Raw genomic sequence first — 17,774 nt, 5'->3', positions numbered from 1 at the left:
GCTAGAATTGTTGAATGAAGTCGTAGCAGAAGCTACCGCATTGAGACGTCCAGTACAACGACTGGATACTTTGATTGGTAGAATAAGCAGCAGAATGAGAGGATGAAATGGCAGTTATGATTGTGTTGCAGATGATGAGTGATTGCTCGCGCCCACAGTACGCGCAAGTAGCAGCAGTCATAATGTAATTTAAGATGAAATTGCAGGCCGTCGGTGCTATTGCGCGCGTGGTCCTTTGTGATGCGCCTAGCGAGGAGTAGGTTGTTCCATGTCCGTCTAACATGCAGTCACAAACAATGGAGGAAACGCAAGTCTGGGTGAAATGCGAATGGGGATCTAGTGTTGAAGAGTCCAACTACGCACGAACCGTATGAGCGACTTGAGAATATAATGCTGAAGTTGAAGAAGAATTGGCAAATGCATCGTCTATTAAGGTTACAACGCCGGAGCAAAAGATCCCCCAATCGCGCGACTTCGCACGACCTCGGTGATAGAGCGGCGATTAGCAATGCCAGACCTAGACCTGGCCGAAGGGGAGGGAGAGGGGAGGAAGAAAAAAAAAAAAAAAGAAGCCTGGCAACTAACCATGGCATGGTGGCAGGGCGGGACGGACGGACATGGTGCTGTAACCAGACCAGCCTGTACACTACTACACTAACTTAGGCGAGCGAGCGAGCGAATAGCGACTGTCAATAATTTGTAGCCAAAGAGAAGCATTTGAATTGCAAAGGTCATCAGCATTCCGCCTTGTCCCACGCGACTTGAGCCCCGCCTGCTTTTGCTCTGAATTACCTCGCATGTTACTGGCAGAAGAGCCCTGCTTGAAAGTGGGCAAATGGATTAGTAGATGAGAAGTTTTTTCTTCACTCTCCTTTGTTTTGTTTATATCTTCCAAGCTTTCTAATGATTTGAACTCACATTTTTCCTTCCTTTCTGTCTTTGTAAGTAGCGACGAGAGCTTGTACTGTTGACGCGCCACGATTCATCGCTAGCTAGCTCGCATCGCCTAGAAAAGCAGCGACCCGCAGCGAGAGATCTAAGATACATTAGGTACCTAGTGCCGATCGTTTAGTGACGGCATCGTTTACTACCTACTGCTTGAGAGAGCTTCCGGTATTGGTCCGCCCTTGACTAGCTCTCTGACGTACCCCCAACCACCAGTGGAGGAAACGAAACGACACTCTACCGACTAGCGATTTTCGAAAACGTCAATCGGGGAAAGCAATTGCATGCGACAAGATTCCAAGATTGGGAATTGAAAAAAACTACATGTCGACTTGATCTCCGGCCAATCGCCTCAGAAACGTTCCCGCCCGGACGTTCAAGTCCCCCGCGCCGAGTGAGCAGCTACAAGCAGTTCCCCGCCGAACCGACGACAACAACCCAGACTGCCCCGAAACCATGGAGAACCGAAGGGCTCGGCCGCCTGCCCGGCTCACATCGCGAGGTTCATTCCGTGCCGGCTCGCCATTGCCGACTCTGCGGTCCACGCTGCGCAAGTCTGGCACATTGCGGAGGCAGTCGACGACCCAGCACTATCACACATTTCCGACACCTCCCCCCAAGACCGCCGGCCACCGAGGCCGCGAATCCAACTCGTCCTCGTCCACCTCCCTCAACGCCGATGCGCACTCTTCGGCCACGCCTCTGCCAATCTCCCAGCTGGCCCTTCTTGCCCTTCTGTCGCTGGCCGAGCAGACGGCCCTCAACTCGATATCGCCATACTTGCCTGCCATGGTGGCATCCTTCCCCGGCGTCGACAGTGAGAGGGTGGGCGTATACGTTGGACTGCTCGCGTCTTCATTCGCACTCGCACAACTTACCACAAATTTACTCTGGGGATACCTCTCCGACATAATAGGCAGGAAACCAGTAATGCTCATGGGAACGTCATTGTTGTGCGGCTGCTTCATGCTCTTTGGCTTTTGCACGCGATATTGGCACATTGTTCTGGTGCATGTGGCCATGGGGCTGCTGAACGGCAATGCTGCAGTCGTACCGACATGTTTGGGCGAACTGACGGATCGAAGCAACCAGAGCAAAGCCTTTACCTGGTTGCCTGTAGTCTACAGTTTGGGCAGCATTACCGGACCTGCGCTCGGTGGCCTGCTCGTCGGCAAAGTGGCTGGCGACACATACCCGTTCCTGGCACCCAACATTATGGGGGCATCTCTGCTAGCTCTAAGCGTTATTGTTCTGTTCTTTTGGTTCAAAGAAACACTGGAGGAGCCTGGAGCAGCGCCAGATTGGCAAGAGAAACTGCATTGGTTGTGTTGTTGCATGAGGAGGACAAAAAACAAGCTGAAGCACTCGTTGGACAATTCGCCAGAGGGTCAAAATGGTAGAGCTTTAGATGGGACAGATGAGCAAAGCGGTTTGCTCAGCTCAGACGATGCCGAAGATGATGACGACGCAAAAGGCCCCTCGGATCCGGCCACATGGCGACAATTGTCCAACCGCACCACAATACTATTGTTGATTACATATCTTGTATTCCAAGTCTCCAACATCTCATTCAGCAGTCTGTACCCGCTCTTTGCATCTGGTAAACCTCCGACTGGCAGAGGATTGCATGCGGATGTCATTGGCGTGTCACTCTCTGTCGCCGGAATCTTTACAATCTTGTTCCAACTCTTCGCATTCAGACCAATCAAGGCCAAGTTGGGAAATCTTGGCACCTATCGAGGCTCCCTACTCGGATTCGCCATCAGCATGGCCCTTATGCCCTGGGTCGGATATCGAGAGTCTTCGCCTCCGTTCGGCTTCGGAGATAGCAAGATTTGGTTGTATGTGGAAATGGGCTTCATTCTGGTCATCAAAAACATTTGCGCCGTCGGAGGGCTTTCGAGCGTCATGTTGTTGGTAAGCTTTCACAGATTTAGACGTTCATGGATCTTCATGTAGGACTATCTTGCTAATGTTCTCCAGATCACCAATTCTGCCCCGTCTCATGCCACTCTGGGCACGTTGCAGGGTATTGCGCAAACTCTTTCGGCTGCTGGTCGAAGCTTCGGGCCCTTTGTCTCGGGCAGTCTCTTCTCGCTCTCCATCAACGTGCAGCCCAAAGGTGAGGCGTTGGCATGGGGCCTCTTTGCAGGGATATCGCTCGCCGGCTGGTTAGGCAGCTATGCTATCCATGCTGAAGGATTGGAGAGTACCGACGACGGATATGAAGAGGAAGACGACCACTCGGAAGATGAGGAAGCTCGGTGATATCTGATTAATTCATGATCATGGCGGTCATGCCGCGTTCCGCTAGATGAGCTATTCGCACTGTCTTTCTAGAACAGTTCTCTGATGAGCAGCAGAACAAAGTATCAGTCCAAATCAGATCCATTTTTGCCACCTCGTCTCATGTGTGCCGTATGGCCTCACTTTAGGTGATCCCCGACTGCCATGGCGGAACAGCCACGATGATCATTGGCCAAGTGTCATCACTAGGCTTACAGCCACGGCCCATTGTGTCAAGGCGTGATCCTTTCAAATGATTTTTATTCGGCATCAATCTTAGTTTCGGACATAAAAAGGATCATGTATAGATCTGAAGTAATCAACTCGTACTATGCTCAGGCCGATATGATTGACGAAAGCAACCAAAACTTGAACTTCAATCTCCATCTGGTCTTTTGGACAAGGAACGTTGCATCGGAAAAGCCAAGATTCCCTGTCGGGCGATGATTGGCACCCTGCATTACTATTGCCGAAAGTGATCCTTTATAGCCAGCCACGCTTACTGGTTCCTTTGAAACTCTATGCCAAATTTGAGCACGCGCATGGGCCCCAATCGTCGTTAAGCAAATCAACTCAGGCATGAGATGAAGTCAATCATAACGTATCGAACAGATGAGCTTGATAGACCTTGCCTTGATTGAAGCTTTTTTTTTTTTCCAAGCACGTAGCCAAACAGACAAATCCCCCAGGCATGAGCACCCCGTACCCCCTTGCCGGAAAGGGCATATTCACCTTACCCATAAAAACCCAACATCTTCCTGCCAGACGCCATTGTCAGCAATTTACTAGGGTTTTTGGAGATTTCGACATCACTCTCAATACAGATCATACCAACAATAACAAGAGTCGCTATAGGCGCCACGCGTGAGGCACATGTTTAGGCAGATGGATTTGCCCGAGTCAGGTGGCAGAGCCGAAGCGGCCACCTCTCAATGACTATTGTTCGTCATACTCTTGGCTGGCCCCGATCGCGGCGGGGGACCGACATACAACCCATTTTGCTCCCATCGTGGCTTGGTGGTTCTGAATCATAAATCATGCATCCACACTGTTGGTAATAACAACATGATATGTTTGTTAGCGCAGCCACCATAGGGCTGTTCCATACAGAATGGAGCCCAGGTTAGAGGTTATGATCTGATACTCGACCATGGGCTTTCCATCATGTGGCAATAATCACAAGGAGAGGTCGCGATTATCTGCGTCAAATACCTGCAACAAGCCTGTTAGTAACAACAATAACAATAAATTAATGAAAGAATACAGTGCTTCTTCCTGGTGGCGCCCATCAACGGTCCCGAGAGGATGGCTCGGCTCCTTGCTAAAATCTCACGATGGCTAATTCCGCGATTTCAATGTTGTCTCGTAGATCACTTCTGCCTTTTGATATATGCCGCTGTCCATATCAACTGGGAATTGGACTCGAAATACTCAACCGCGCAAATGAGCCAATAGGAACGGCTGATTAAGTTCGGGACTGCCAAAACATGGATGTGACTCCCATACCCAGCTAGCTGGCATGATATGATTCCATCGCTGTAGCAGCAATGAGCCTCAACACCATGACTGACTCGATCCACATTGAACAAGGGATATTCAAAGCGGTAATGTTGAAATCTCCATAAAGCACTCGATCGGATCACATTGGTCTACAAGGACAGCCACTATCCTTCATAGAGTAGGAATCCTACTTCAATCACGTTGTTGCATTGCCAGAATGTTCGCCAATAAAGGCCACGATGGGCATTTTGATGTCTTCGCCATCCTCAACGCGATCGTCACCAAGTCAACGAAGGTTGATCCCAGGTTAGGCTGTATCCCTTGGCGCCCTTAGCATTCTGGATTCAGATGATATACGCCTGTTCTGCCTGCTGAACCTGCTTCATCAAAGATTCAGAGAGACTTGTACTCTCTGAAAGTACTTCATACCTGGCAATCCCACCACAAATCAGTTTCCTGCCTGACGAAATAATATCAGATGATCACCACAGGATTGCTGACAGCAGTCATGCAGAAGAGATTGTGATGAAATCGCTGGTAAAGACGCAGTTCTTTGCAGTCCAATCGAGTCTAGAACGGTTACGAGTGCTGCAGATTCGAGGATAAAACGTTCAAAGATGACTAGCAATCCGAGTCCGAACTCGACAGAAGCCGCCGATTCATGAACAGGACTGAGAAGCTATTGAGTGAATCACATTCCGGGACCTTCCAAGTATCTCAAAATTTCAGAAAACGAGAAACGAGACAGTTGCCAGCATATATATTAGGAAGTCCACACCCTCCAGCGCCGGAATTGCTTCATTACCAGCCATCCACTTCAACTTCTACCAAACCATTGTTATAAACTCACAAGTCAATCATCACATTGAAAAACATGTCGTCGAGGTCAGGTCGGAGTTCCCACAGCGGGAAGAAGAGCCGATCGAGTCAAGTAAGTATTGATTTCTACTTCGTATCTTATCCTCTCAAAGTCTCGTGGCAACATTCAAGCATGAGGGTTTCCATCTGCCTACAACATACCAGAGGCAATAGCAATGCGAGCCCACGAACATTTCCCTTCCATCTCATCTAGACCGTTTCATTGTTCTAATCTCCTCCAACCTTGTCCCCCGGCAGTCCTCCAATGCCCAACTCATCGAGTCACTACGGACGCACCGTGTCAACACCCTCACGGAGCTGCGGCGCATTGAAAGAGTGGCGGCGAGCTGCGAATCCGAGGAAGAGGCCCTGGCGTTCCAGGCGCCCATGACCAGCGCCTGGTCCTACTATGTCGGCAACCAGTTCCTCGTCGAGCTGCGCGGGCTCACGCCCAACTACCCCATGAGCGCCGACGTGGTCGCCGAGGCCGTCCGCCGCGTGCGGAGCGACCCCGGGTCGAATCGGAGCTGGAACATGGCGTGGTTGTGCTTGATCAAGATACGAGATGAGTGAGTTTCCAACATTTCCCTTTAATTCCCTTTAGTATTACCTCTGCTTTCACTCCCCCTCATATTCTATTTCATTGTCAATCTTGTTGTTCCAATCTCGTCTCTCATGTTGGAATGTTTGCACCTATAGCTACCCGAACAAGCTGTTCGGATGTTTCAAGCCAGCGTGTACTCGAGTACAATCTGCTAACCCCTTCATCAATTCATAGTGGTCTCATACCGCATTACTCCAACAACGAGGCTTGGAAAAGGGAGATGTGGGGAGGACGCGACCCGTCGCAAGAAGAGGCCGACCAGCTAGGTGCGTGCTTTGAATGGGAATGGATGCAGGCAATTGAAAACAGTAAGCAAAACCTTTTCCCATTTCTCCTTTTACCTAGCATACCATACACTTCATCTTCACTTGAAAGCAAAAGCAAAAAAAAAAAAAAAAAAAAAAGACAGAGGAAGAAAAGGGGCGAATGTCGCCGTTTGCAGTATGTTGGCTCTTCAATCTTGGGCCTCCAACATGCTCCCCAGAGCCTCCTCTTTGCGCATTCGAATATTTGAAAGGAAATGTTACTGACTCTTGACATGGTAGTGCTCCGACATTGGGCAGATGGGCCGCCGACTTGGTACTAGGTTACATGGCCACACTCACCTTTTCAAATATATAGTTTTCGGGTACGATTTCATGTCCATCATGGAGTCATCGCAAAGTGAAAGACTCGGTTTTGCCTGAGTGATACCATCCAATCATTGCATCCGATCCCACTCCAGGCTTTAGAACGTGAAGGATGCTTTTAGGCGCTATGGGGCCGTCTTCTTCGCAAGTTGGATACACTGCCTCTGGGATACCTTTCATGTATTTCTTTTCTTCTTGTCTCTGCATATTGTTTCCTTCATTGGTAATGTTTCGGAAGTTTGACTCTTGCATATGAATAGATAGCACTGACAATTCAACATGTCATCATATCTCCAAGTGATGAGAATCTGCCCCAGTCTTTTTGGTCCTCTGATCCTCCAATGATCGTTTTGATTGTCATGAGTCCTATGAGAGCGACATGCCTGCCGAGACATACAGGCGCAAAGGCAGGTAGATCAACCCAGTAGATACTCCCAAAGGCTCCGATCGACATGCGAGCATACCACTTTGTAACCTGACATGGTATCTTATCACTTGTTCGATCGGTAACAAGACAAGCAACTAGTCTGCGGAATCGTCTTGAGCGACCGATAGACTGACAAAAGACGGAAGGTCATTTCTGATAGCCTTCTCTGCATGCCAAGGCAGGTGAACTTCGGTCAATCCTTTGAGCAACTTGCAGCGGCTCTCCACACTTTTTCTTCTTCACCAGGTTTTGCACTAGTTCAACGGCGGGAATTTCCAAATCACTGGCTAGGATCGTTGTAAAGATAGAAACATCTCGCGTCATTAGGGGGGTCTCAATATGCAGGCGGCCGCATATCACAGGATCAATCCATGGCTCGTGCACTGGATTGCGGCCACTCCACTGTGGTGAATGTGTCTCCAGGCGTGTAGGTAGACCACACCAGCAAAATACACAACCACTCAAAGATCATGTGGCGTGTGTCTATTCGATTTGGGGTCTCGTTCCCAGATGGTGGTGGTGTGTAAGTGGGATGGCTGGTCCCTCATCTTGCGCGGGAGGCTTGACACAACGAACATGACTGTCTCCATGCAAGACTTGTAGTCAACGCAAACAATCTCCATATGCTAATAGCATTCGCCATACCCCAGACTGATAGAATCTCAGTGATTGGGCAACATGCGAAGACCCGTAGCCAAGTAGTCTAAAAGTTGCCCCGTTTCCACTGGGTCCACGCATAGACCAGGACAAGGGCATACCCCGAGGATTCCCTCGACTATGGAGAGTATTTAGAGAACTGATCAGTAGGAGTTTTAATAGAGTCACCTTTTGATGCGAGACAAAAATAATTAGAAATCGTCAAAGGTAGGTCCGGACTCCACAGGCAAGTGAAAGCACATTGGTGCTTACTACGTCGAGTTTTGGACGGAATATAAAACTCCAGTATTCGCCTAGGCGTCTCCGGAGGAGCACGTCGTCTATTAAGCCCAAATGTTTCAGGACTGACTCCTCAATGAGAGCGACAGGCTGCTCCGGAAGTGATCTGTCTAGCTCTGCGGGTCAAGGGCACGGAATCTTAATTCCTGTCAGCACTATCTGCATGGAAGATGGTAGAGTTCCCCACCAAGCAACGTCCAAAGCCTGTGATCACTACCAGGCTGTCCCGAGACCAATGTCTTGCAGTATTCGCACCTTCCCATTGCGCTGTTATCATGATCCAGCAGAATGATCATGTCGAAGCCTTGTGGTGCAACGTCCAGTGACGCAGGGCGTTGGCCGTTGGCCCCTTCGAGGAGAGCCTGGGGGTTTCTTTCTCGGTGACATCTTAGGCAACCTTGCGGGTGAAATCATTTACAGGCATGCCTAAGAAACGTTACAGTACTCTTGCAGCAAGCAGTATATTCAAGGATTTTCAACCTTGACGATCGCCGTTCATGCGCTTGACCTTCCATGCATATATGACCACACTCCTTTCGGACGCAGCCGAGCGGCAGAAGCGTGTTGACAGCAGATTTGCAATAGTAGGCGGACACCACCACCTAGAGCCTCGCTGAGACAACCTAGGATGACTGTAGCGGTTGCCGCTGGAGAGAATGTCAAGCATGTATGTTCGAGCTTGAGCCAACCATTGATGTCGGTGTTCGGTGCGTCTTCATCGCAGCCTGTAGCCCTGCTGTTCTTTCGACTCTTTGTTAGTCGCCAATCGGTAACTGGAGTACTATATTCCTGTTATGGTCTCGTTCCATGCCATGAAACATGCTGGTAGACAAGCCAATGTTTAGTTGAGTTCGGGAAAAGGCATAGCCTCTTTTGACTACTCCGAAGGATCGCGATCATATCATTTAAATATAGACATAATGGCTATGCTTCCACGGGGCCGTTTAATTCCATGACATTGAGCAGAACGTGCAGTCAATCCACCGTCAGAGATCCAGCAAGCGAAGGGGGATTTTTCTTTTCTTTGGTGAGAATCGCATCTTCGATGTAATTCGAATGGGGTCATGATGTTGACCCTGGGAAGTTGAATGATGGAGTGCCTAGTCTTCACATGCTCGACGTTGGACGAACAGCCATCCTGACCAGGGCTATCCTCCAGAGGCCCCAATATCATCATGCAAGGGGCACGCCGTGTAGCAAAAGAGACGCCCACAATGTCAAATGATTACAAACCTTTTGATCTGGAATTCGGAGATTTTATGTCAGCCGTAGCGATAGCCGCCATATCGCGCGCGATGGAGGTTGTCGAATTGGCGATACTACAGGCTGGGGGGGCGATGCACTTTAGCGTCCCGGGCACGATCTGGGCCGAAGAAAAATCAACATTTCCTAAAATGGACAATGAGATTGGCGTGTACTATTGAGTTAGCTGAACATTGGACCCTTGCAGTCTGTGATGCCTGTCTTGTTGAAGAGTTCAGACGAACTCGGCTGCAACTACTGTGCCAGTTGTTTCTTTTCTTTCTTTTTTCCTTCGACAATTGAAACGAAACATTTTCATCGCAAGTCGGGGGCAAAACATGTTCCTCCCGCGGCGAAATGCAACTGAAGAGACCACAGTGCTATAATAGGCATGGCCGTTGGTAGGATTCTGTTACTTGCCAATTGGTCCGGACACGCCGCAGGAGGCAGAACCTTGCTTGCAGTACCTACATGCTCTGTCAGTATTTCACCAAAGTGACGTGTGGGTTTGAGGTCGGACATGCCCATGAAGCCATCCCCCAGTAACTCGGTTGAGAGTCTTCAGCCGAACTGAGTTGATTCTACGGAAACTACCAGGAAAGATTAGGCGAAATGATTTTTTGCTGTCGAGTTCTGGGCTCGATGGCAGGCTGATGCGGGCGGCCAGATCAGATACGACTATGTAATGAAGTGGGAGTATCTACCAGGTAAGCCCTGTCATGATATTATAAGCCGTTCGTTCGGGGTGTTGCTGCCGCCCGTTAGTGGGGGGGATCACTGGATCAAGCCCCTAGGGGCACCCACCCAAGTGCTGACATGGGCGATCTGCCAAACCCAACCCAGGTAGGCCAAGGGTCAAGGTAGGCCTGGTAGGCGTTATTGCTCCTCGATGGGGGGTGTTCGGCAGGCCGGATGCGACCAGACTTGTGCGCAATAGTGCGGGTGCGTAGCAGCGAAAGAAAAGTGGTCGCGGCGATCCTTGCATTGCCGTCCAATGCAACTTTCAAGCTCAACATGCATACTTATTGAGGCGGTGCCTCCCCCGTGATGGCCTGGCCGTAGAGAACCAATAAGAGGCCCTTGGGTGTCCCCAGCGTCTCTCCGTCATCTGTAGACTTATTCTATTTCCGGTACCTTCAAATATCCCCGATAAGCGCCTTCGACCCGTGGCAAGAGGCAGCTGGGCAATCTCGGGTCTTCAACAACATAGACTCGATGCCATGTGCAACAGGTAACCATGACTTCGCCGACAACAATGGGAGTCACTGGTTTTCAGTTCATCACCTCGGTGAATACAATCAAGCGGGATGATGAGACGAGGAAAAGAGTACGGTCACACGCAAGGCGCCAGAAGTTACCCAACGAGCCTTCGGCGAGACAGTCTGCAACGCCAAAGAGAGCATCTCAGAAGGAACGTGTTTCCAAATTTCGGGTGAATCAGAGGCCTTCGTCATCTGCCCATAGATATACACCACCAAAGTCTTCTTCTCCTCGAAGCGAGGCAAGCCCTAGCGACACCTCATCGACACATTTGCCCACAGATTCACAGCATCTGCTCCCAGCAGCTAGTCCGACGTCAACTGATGCAGAAGGGACCACCTATGATGAACTCATCAGTGAAATCAAGATTGAGCAGAGGCAGGATGGTTACCAGAGCGACATGCCAACTGACAACGGACTTGGCCTCATCGTGGCGTCACATCTGCCTGCATTTTCTGTGCTGCCCATCCGAACAACGTCTCTAACGGAAAAGCTGTTCAGATGGATGACGAGTATATGTCTTTCAGCACAGGGAAAGTTTGTGCAGCAATGGTTTGATCAAAATGATACGCCAGAATATATCAAGACTTATCGCTCCAGTTTTCTAGCCCTCGGCCACGCCATGAACCCGGATGGAGATTGGTTTGATTTTGTAAGTTCTCTATCAGGGGCATGTCCTTCTGTCATGGCTCACGATTTCCTTGAAAGATCACTATCGACCCAGCCATGACTCACGGATTCATGGGCCTGGCAGCGGCGATGCACTGTGCCTTGGTTGACTGGGACGATATGACGACGATAGACTTCCATCGGTATGAGACCATCAAGTCTATCAACAAACGACTGGTGGTCGAGGGAAAGGGTGATGCTACGGTTTCGGATGCCGTCATCGTATCCGTAGCCCTGCTGGTCCACGTCGAGGCCTTTATTGGCTCACTCCCTGCGGCAGCGGCGCATTTAAAGGGGTTGAGAAAAATGGTGGAGTTGCGTGGCGGTATCGAAGTCTTTGGACACACTCTTCTCCTTCAGCGCGCGCTGGCGTGGGCCGACTTTGCTTATGCAACCGCTTCGCAAAGCCCGCTATCCTTTTCTTTCATACCAACACTAGAACCAGCTCTCGACACTTGCGATCGTTTTGTATCGCGGTCCATGATGATCAACGCCCTAGCACCAAGTCACCTCGATGGCGGCCTCGTCATACACAATCGTGAGGCCATTGACCTGTTTGAGCTGATGTTTTCGATAACGCAAGCGGTAAACACTTTTGAGTTTGAAAAGCTAGAAAGCCTCAAAATGGAGCGGGGACGAATTAGCGACAGCATATATATGGTCGAGTACAGTCTGTGCAGTTTGGAGGAAATGATTCGGTCTCACAGCCACAGAATCTCGCAGGTCTCGCCGGTTGAGACGAATGAAAATAGTTTAACCATGGCATACAACAAGCCAATGGACCTGTCGGATGCATTGGTCTATGCTAGCCATCTGTACCTGCATATGGCATTGCGAGCACAACCTCCACAAGCACCAAGCCACAGATACCTTGTCGAATCGTTGATGGGCAGTCTTTACAGCGTCGTCGTCGGCCTCAACCTATTCGTGGACACAACACCATCAACGTCTAGCGACCGGAGAAGCAATGCAGCTCTTTGCGGGCCGACGATACAGGAATGGCGGACAGGAAATAGAGGATATTACAGCTCCCCATCGGACAGCACGCCCGGCTCGTTGAGAAACGAGGCCCAGGACGAACTTCACGAAGATGTGCTCTTGTGGATCCTGTTTATAGGATCTTGTGTTCAGTTGCCACTCTCCCATTCGCGCGACAGCTCCGGGGCAGTGGTGGACTGCCGAGGCTTTTTTCTCAGCTCCTTCAGCAAATACTGTTCAAGTCGAGGGATTATGGACCTGGAAATATTGACAAGGAGGCTCAGGTGTATCATATGGCTTGATACCTGGTGCGAAAGACAGCTCGAAATGATATGGGCGCGCATCAGCACAGGTATCGGCCTCTCGCGAATAGAATCGGGTTGGGATCATTGTATTTTTTTTCTAGCGGCATCTGGGATGGAGGCACAAGACTTCGGGAATCGGGGAATATTGTGAGGTTTTTTATTTTAGAAAGCATCGTCGGGCGTTTGGAGGCTTTTTTTGATGGATCTGCCGTGCTGCAATCATTCCAGGAAGGCGGACCTGGATGGATCGGATTACCAAGGTAGAGCGAAGGTACCTAGATAGATACCCCAACGTGTATCTTCCCAGGACTCGGACGAGGAATGAGCATGTGACGGTTTTGGTGCATCAGGTACTAGGTTAGATACCTCGGTGTTTCAATTCAGTGCTGCTTTATCTCGTGGCTTCGAACAAGGAGGAAGATGTTCAACACCAAAGCCGCGCTTCAAAACTAGTCAATCTTTGTATTGGTTATCTGCGTATTGCTTCGATCTTAAGGTTTCATGGGTGTCAGTAATAAAAGACACTGTCGCCCTACGTACGCATCAATCGCCAGATGCCTCTCAGACATGCAGTTGGATTACCAACATTAAAACCAGCCAATCCCGGGCCACTAAAAGAACATGCCGTCACTTGCGCTCTCCATCATTATCTAGTGTTTCTCATTAGTGGGCCGCCGCTGAAAAGCCACCTACCACAGCTGGCTATTGGCCCCGAACTAAGACGAAGCCCAGGCCTCCAAGCGAGGGGCCGGGGCGTATCCGTTTTTTCCTATGTGTCTGCCCAAACGCCGATAAGGGAAGGGGAGAAAAAAAAAATTTCGAGGGGCAGATGCATTGCGCCGCCTGTCAGATAAGCGGCGCCCCTCTGACATTTCGCATTTCTGACATTTGGCGCAGTGAGATTCCCATTTTCGAAAAAAAACTCTTTTCTGTTCACATTATTCTATTTTCCTTCCCTACTTTCGCCCTGGTTGACGGGCTTCTTCTGGGTGCTTGCTGATTGTATCTTTGGTACACAGCGCCGAGTCTTGATTGCAAAAAGACTCGATTTTGCCCCTCAAAAGTTTCCCCATCTTCCTGCTGCGTTCATTCGCACTACTCGTTCACGATGCCTCACCCCGTATCGCCGCCGATAATGATATCGAAGTCGGGGTCGGCCCCTCCCCCGCCATTTGTCGAACTCCTCGAGAGCATCTTCAACGCAAAGACTTCTGACGAGTCCATCCAGCGAGCCTACGCCCTCTGCGACGAACTCCTGAACACGGTTGGCTACCAGGGTCTGATTGAATATGGTGTCCTCAACAGGGTCAAGACTGGCGCCGCCAACAAGAAGAGCGGTCTCGAGCGCGAGTCTGCTCAGAACCTTCTCGGTGCGCTCCTGGAAAGGATCACTCCCAAGCAGCGTCTGAGTGAAGTTTCCTTCCTCCGCCGTCAAGATGGTGTGGTCGGTTGCGCTCTGGATGCCCTCTCCGACAAGGGCGCCGTCGTGCGCGATGCTGCCCAATATGGTCTCGATGCCCTCTTCCGCTGCCTGGGCGCCGAGGCCCTCGTCGTCGGTCTACTTCCTGCTCTCACTGCCTATCTCTCCAAGAAGACGGGCAAGTGGCAAGGACGTGTCGGCGCTCTCAAGCTGATTCAGAAGATCGCTGACAAGTCCAAGATGGAAATTGGATGCACAAAGGAGGAGGCATTGGAGAAGGACCTGCTTCGCGAGGCCATGGGTGCCAAGCTTGCTAGTCTCATCCCCATTGTCGAGGGAGACATGCACGACCTCAAGGCCGAGGTCGAGAAGCAAGCCGTTGCCACCATGACATCTCTCACCGCCCTGCTCTCCAACGATGATGTTGCCCCGAGAATCCCTCTACTCATCGACACCATGCACCACCCCTCGACGCAGACCCTGCAAAAGGCTATCCACGCCCTGTCTCAGACAACCTTTGTCGCTATCGTCACTTCGCCCGTTCTTGCGCTCCTTACCCCTTTCCTGGAGCGTACTCTCAACAACCCATCTACAACTCAGGAAGTCCTTCGCCAGAGTGTCGTTATTACCGAGAATTTGACCAAGCTTGTGCACGATCCTATCGAGGCTCGTACTTTCTTGCCTAAGCTGCAGCCTGGTGTCAAGAGTGTTCTTGACCGCGCATCTCTTCCCGAAGTGCGTGAACTGGCTCAGCGGGCCCTCGACGTCATGGACAAAGCCATGAGCAACGACGAGGCCGTCGTCGAGAGAACGAGCGTGGATGATGTCTGGAAGGTTCTTGGCCCTGAGATCAAGAAGGCTGTCGGTCCACTGGATGTCATTGCCGAAGACGAGCGTGTCTACATTTGCGACATGGTTGTTGAGGACGTCAACCACCGCCAGATCCAGCGCATTGAGGATAGAATTGCCCCTTACCTGAAGGACGCCATGAAGAACGAGCCCAGTGAGCCTGTTGGCGCCGCAGTCCAGCAACACTTCCTCGAGGAGGACCAGCGCAAGTACGGAGTTCCGGAAAAGGAGGACGACGGCGAGACTGAGATCGTCAACGCAGACTTCTCACTGGCATACGGTGGTATGCTTCTGCTTTCTCACACCAACCTGCGCCTTCTCAAGGGTCACCGGTACGGTCTCTGCGGCCGAAACGGTGCTGGAAAGTCTACTTTGATGAAGAGTATTGCCAACGGCAAGCTAGAAGGTTTCCCGCCCCAGGACGTTTTGCGAACATGTTATGTGGAGCACAACCAGGGTGAGGATGCTGACATCACCATCCTGGATTTTATGGTCAAAGATCCTACTATTGCATCGGAAGGTCGTGAACGTATCTCGGAAGTCTTGGCCGAGTTCGGTTTCACTGCTGGCCCTGAAGGTCGCCAGTCCGAGAAGGTTGGGTCCTTGTCTGGAGGTTGGAAGATGAAGCTGGCTCTGGCTAGGGCCATGCTGCAAAAGGCTGACGTTCTCTTGCTGGACGAACCTACTAACCACTTGGACGTTGCAAACATCGCATGGCTCGAGAACTACCTCAAGACGCACACTGAGATTACCAGTTTGATCGTATCCCACGACTCTGGATTCTTGGATAACGTCACCACTGACATCTACCACTACGAGCCTGGCAAGAAGCTTGCCTGCTACAAGGGTAACCTGGCTGCTTTTGTCAAGGTAAAGCCAGAGGCCAAGGCCTACTATGAGCTTGCCGCCACGACGGTGCAGTTCAAGTTCCCTCCTCCGGGTATCCTCAGTGGAGTCAAGTCGCAGACTGCCGCTATCATCCGCATGTCCAACTGTTCTTACAAGTACCCCGGCGCTACCAAGGTCCAACTTTCCGACGTCTCTTGCCGACTCACTCTATCTTCGAGAATTGCTGTCATTGGCCCGAACGGTGCAGGTAAATCCACCTTGATCAAGATGTTGACTGGCGAGACCGTTCCCACCACCGGACGCGTTGAGAAGCACCCCAACCTGCGTATCGGATACATCAAGCAGCACGCCCTGGAGCACGTCGAAATGCATCTCGAGAAGACGCCTAACCAGTACCTACAATGGAGATACGCCAATGGAGACGACCGCGAAGTTTTCTTGAAGCAGACTCGTATCCTTTCCGACAAGGACAAGGAGCAGATGGACAAGAAAATCGATCTTGGCGATGGCAAGGGCGAGAGGCAGATCGAGGCCTTGGTCGGTCGACAAAAGTGGAAGAAGTCTTTCCAATACGAAGTGTAAGCTTTTCTTTCAGCCGCGTTGAATGAGTCCTGCTGACCAAAATGTCCAGAAAATGGAGATTCACGCTCCCCAAGTACAACACACAAGTCTCTCGCGAGACACTTCTTGAGTGGGGCTTTGACAAGCTCATTCAAGAGTTCGACGACCACGAGGCATCTCGTGAGGGTCTCGGTTATCGTGAGCTGCAGCCCAAGGTCATCTCGAAGCACTTTGAGGATCTTGGTCTTGATCCCGAGATCGCCAACCACAACGAGATTGGCTCGCTGTCCGGAGGACAAAAGGTCAAGGTTGTCATTGCTGGTGCCATGTGGAACAACCCCCACTTGTTGGTTCTGGACGAGCCTACTAACTTCTTGGACCGAGACTCGATGGGTGGTCTTGCTATGGCCATTCGAACCTTCAGGGGTGGTGTCGTCATGATTTCTCACAACGAGGAGTTTGTTGGCGCCCTGTCCAACGAGCAGTGGCATGTCAACGATGGAAAGATGGTCATTAAGGGCGCCAACATGCTTTCCCTCGAAGATTCGCGACCGGGATCTGGGCTGAACAGCGCTGTGGCTAGCACTGCAGCCAGCAGTGTTGTCAGTAGTGCGGTCAACAGCGGCGCTGAGGACGATACGCCGCTAAAGTTCCGTGCCAAGAAGAAGAAGAAGAAGACCAAGAAGGAGCTCAAGGAGCAGGAGGTGCGGAGACGTTTGAGACACATTGAGTGGCTCAACAGCCCCAAGGGCACTCCCCACCCCGCTGACACTGATGATGAAGAGTAATGGCCATACAGAGGAAGAGGAAGAGGACGAATAAACCAAAAAAAACGGCGACCTGTGCATGCGAAATTGAGATGAAAGGGCCTGGGTTTTTAGAAAACCAATGGATGAATGAACCTGGCTTTAGAAGTAGCGAGTGCGTTGGATTTTAGACGAAACCGCATTCATGATAGACTCGAGCCACATTGACATACAAAGATGGGGAACTTAGAGGCGTTATTATAATGACACATATAGACGGTAGGCGCAATGCAATTCATTTTCAACCATCACCATCAATGTCTGGCTCAATGTTTTCAAGTCTTGTTTTGGCAATATGTATTTTGATCGTGTTTGGTTGGGGATTCTCAATTTATCGGAGCTCTAGTACTGTGTTTACAGTTATCAGAGTGGAATACTAGCACCTACACCTAGTAATCGTTCTCAACATGCAATCCTAGATATTGTGTTAAGGTGTAGCCTTTGTTCGGATCACTACCTACAAAAACCTTTCACCTCTTTGTTTCTAGCATCAACAGATTGCGCCATATTAATATTCAAATTTCATATGATACCTTGTACATTGTGCCACTCGATTCCCCACAAAACATACATGACTAAATTCAGCTCGCCGGGTTCGAGCCTTAGGATTGTCGAAAATGACGGAGTGGTGCCTGTTCGGCGTGACTAAA

The 17,774-nt window shown here is 50.5% G+C and overlaps 4 protein-coding genes across 4 annotated transcripts; all 4 read left to right on the top strand.

Moving 5' to 3' along the window:
• Window positions 1-1,401: 1,401 nt before the first annotated feature.
• PFICI_02420 (uncharacterized protein) lies at window positions 1,402-3,213 on the top strand (the record flags this gene model as incomplete). Its single annotated transcript, XM_007831001.1, has 2 exons — window positions 1,402-2,862; window positions 2,929-3,213. 2 exons carry the CDS (start codon window positions 1,402-1,404, stop codon window positions 3,211-3,213), a joined length of 1,746 nt encoding a protein of 581 aa, XP_007829192.1.
• A 2,392-nt stretch (window positions 3,214-5,605) lies between these two features.
• Window positions 5,606-6,779, top strand: PFICI_02419 (uncharacterized protein; the record flags this gene model as incomplete). The annotated part of the gene is made up of 4 exons (XM_007831000.1): window positions 5,606-5,662; window positions 5,764-6,158; window positions 6,302-6,501; window positions 6,739-6,779. 4 exons carry the CDS (start codon window positions 5,606-5,608, stop codon window positions 6,777-6,779), a joined length of 693 nt encoding a protein of 230 aa, XP_007829191.1.
• A 3,885-nt stretch (window positions 6,780-10,664) lies between these two features.
• On the top strand, window positions 10,665-12,093 carry PFICI_02418 (uncharacterized protein; the record flags this gene model as incomplete). Its single annotated transcript, XM_007830999.1, has 3 exons — window positions 10,665-11,339; window positions 11,396-11,941; window positions 12,028-12,093. 3 exons carry the CDS (start codon window positions 10,665-10,667, stop codon window positions 12,091-12,093), a joined length of 1,287 nt encoding a protein of 428 aa, XP_007829190.1.
• Window positions 12,094-13,747: 1,654 nt separating this feature from the next.
• PFICI_02417 (uncharacterized protein) lies at window positions 13,748-17,106 on the top strand (the record flags this gene model as incomplete). Its single annotated transcript, XM_007830998.1, has 2 exons — window positions 13,748-16,335; window positions 16,389-17,106. The coding sequence occupies 2 exons, from the start codon at window positions 13,748-13,750 to the stop codon at window positions 17,104-17,106; spliced, it is 3,306 nt and encodes a 1,101-aa protein (XP_007829189.1).
• Between the last annotated feature and the right edge of the window lie 668 nt (window positions 17,107-17,774).

The sequence above is a fragment of the Pestalotiopsis fici genome (assembly GCF_000516985.1).
Source record: "Pestalotiopsis fici W106-1 unplaced genomic scaffold PFICI_Scf_2, whole genome shotgun sequence".
In the NCBI taxonomy this organism is placed as follows: Eukaryota; Fungi; Ascomycota; class Sordariomycetes; order Amphisphaeriales; family Sporocadaceae; genus Pestalotiopsis; species Pestalotiopsis fici.
The sequence above is the reverse complement of the archived record's forward strand: the minus strand, read 5'-3'. Positions and strand labels throughout refer to the sequence as shown.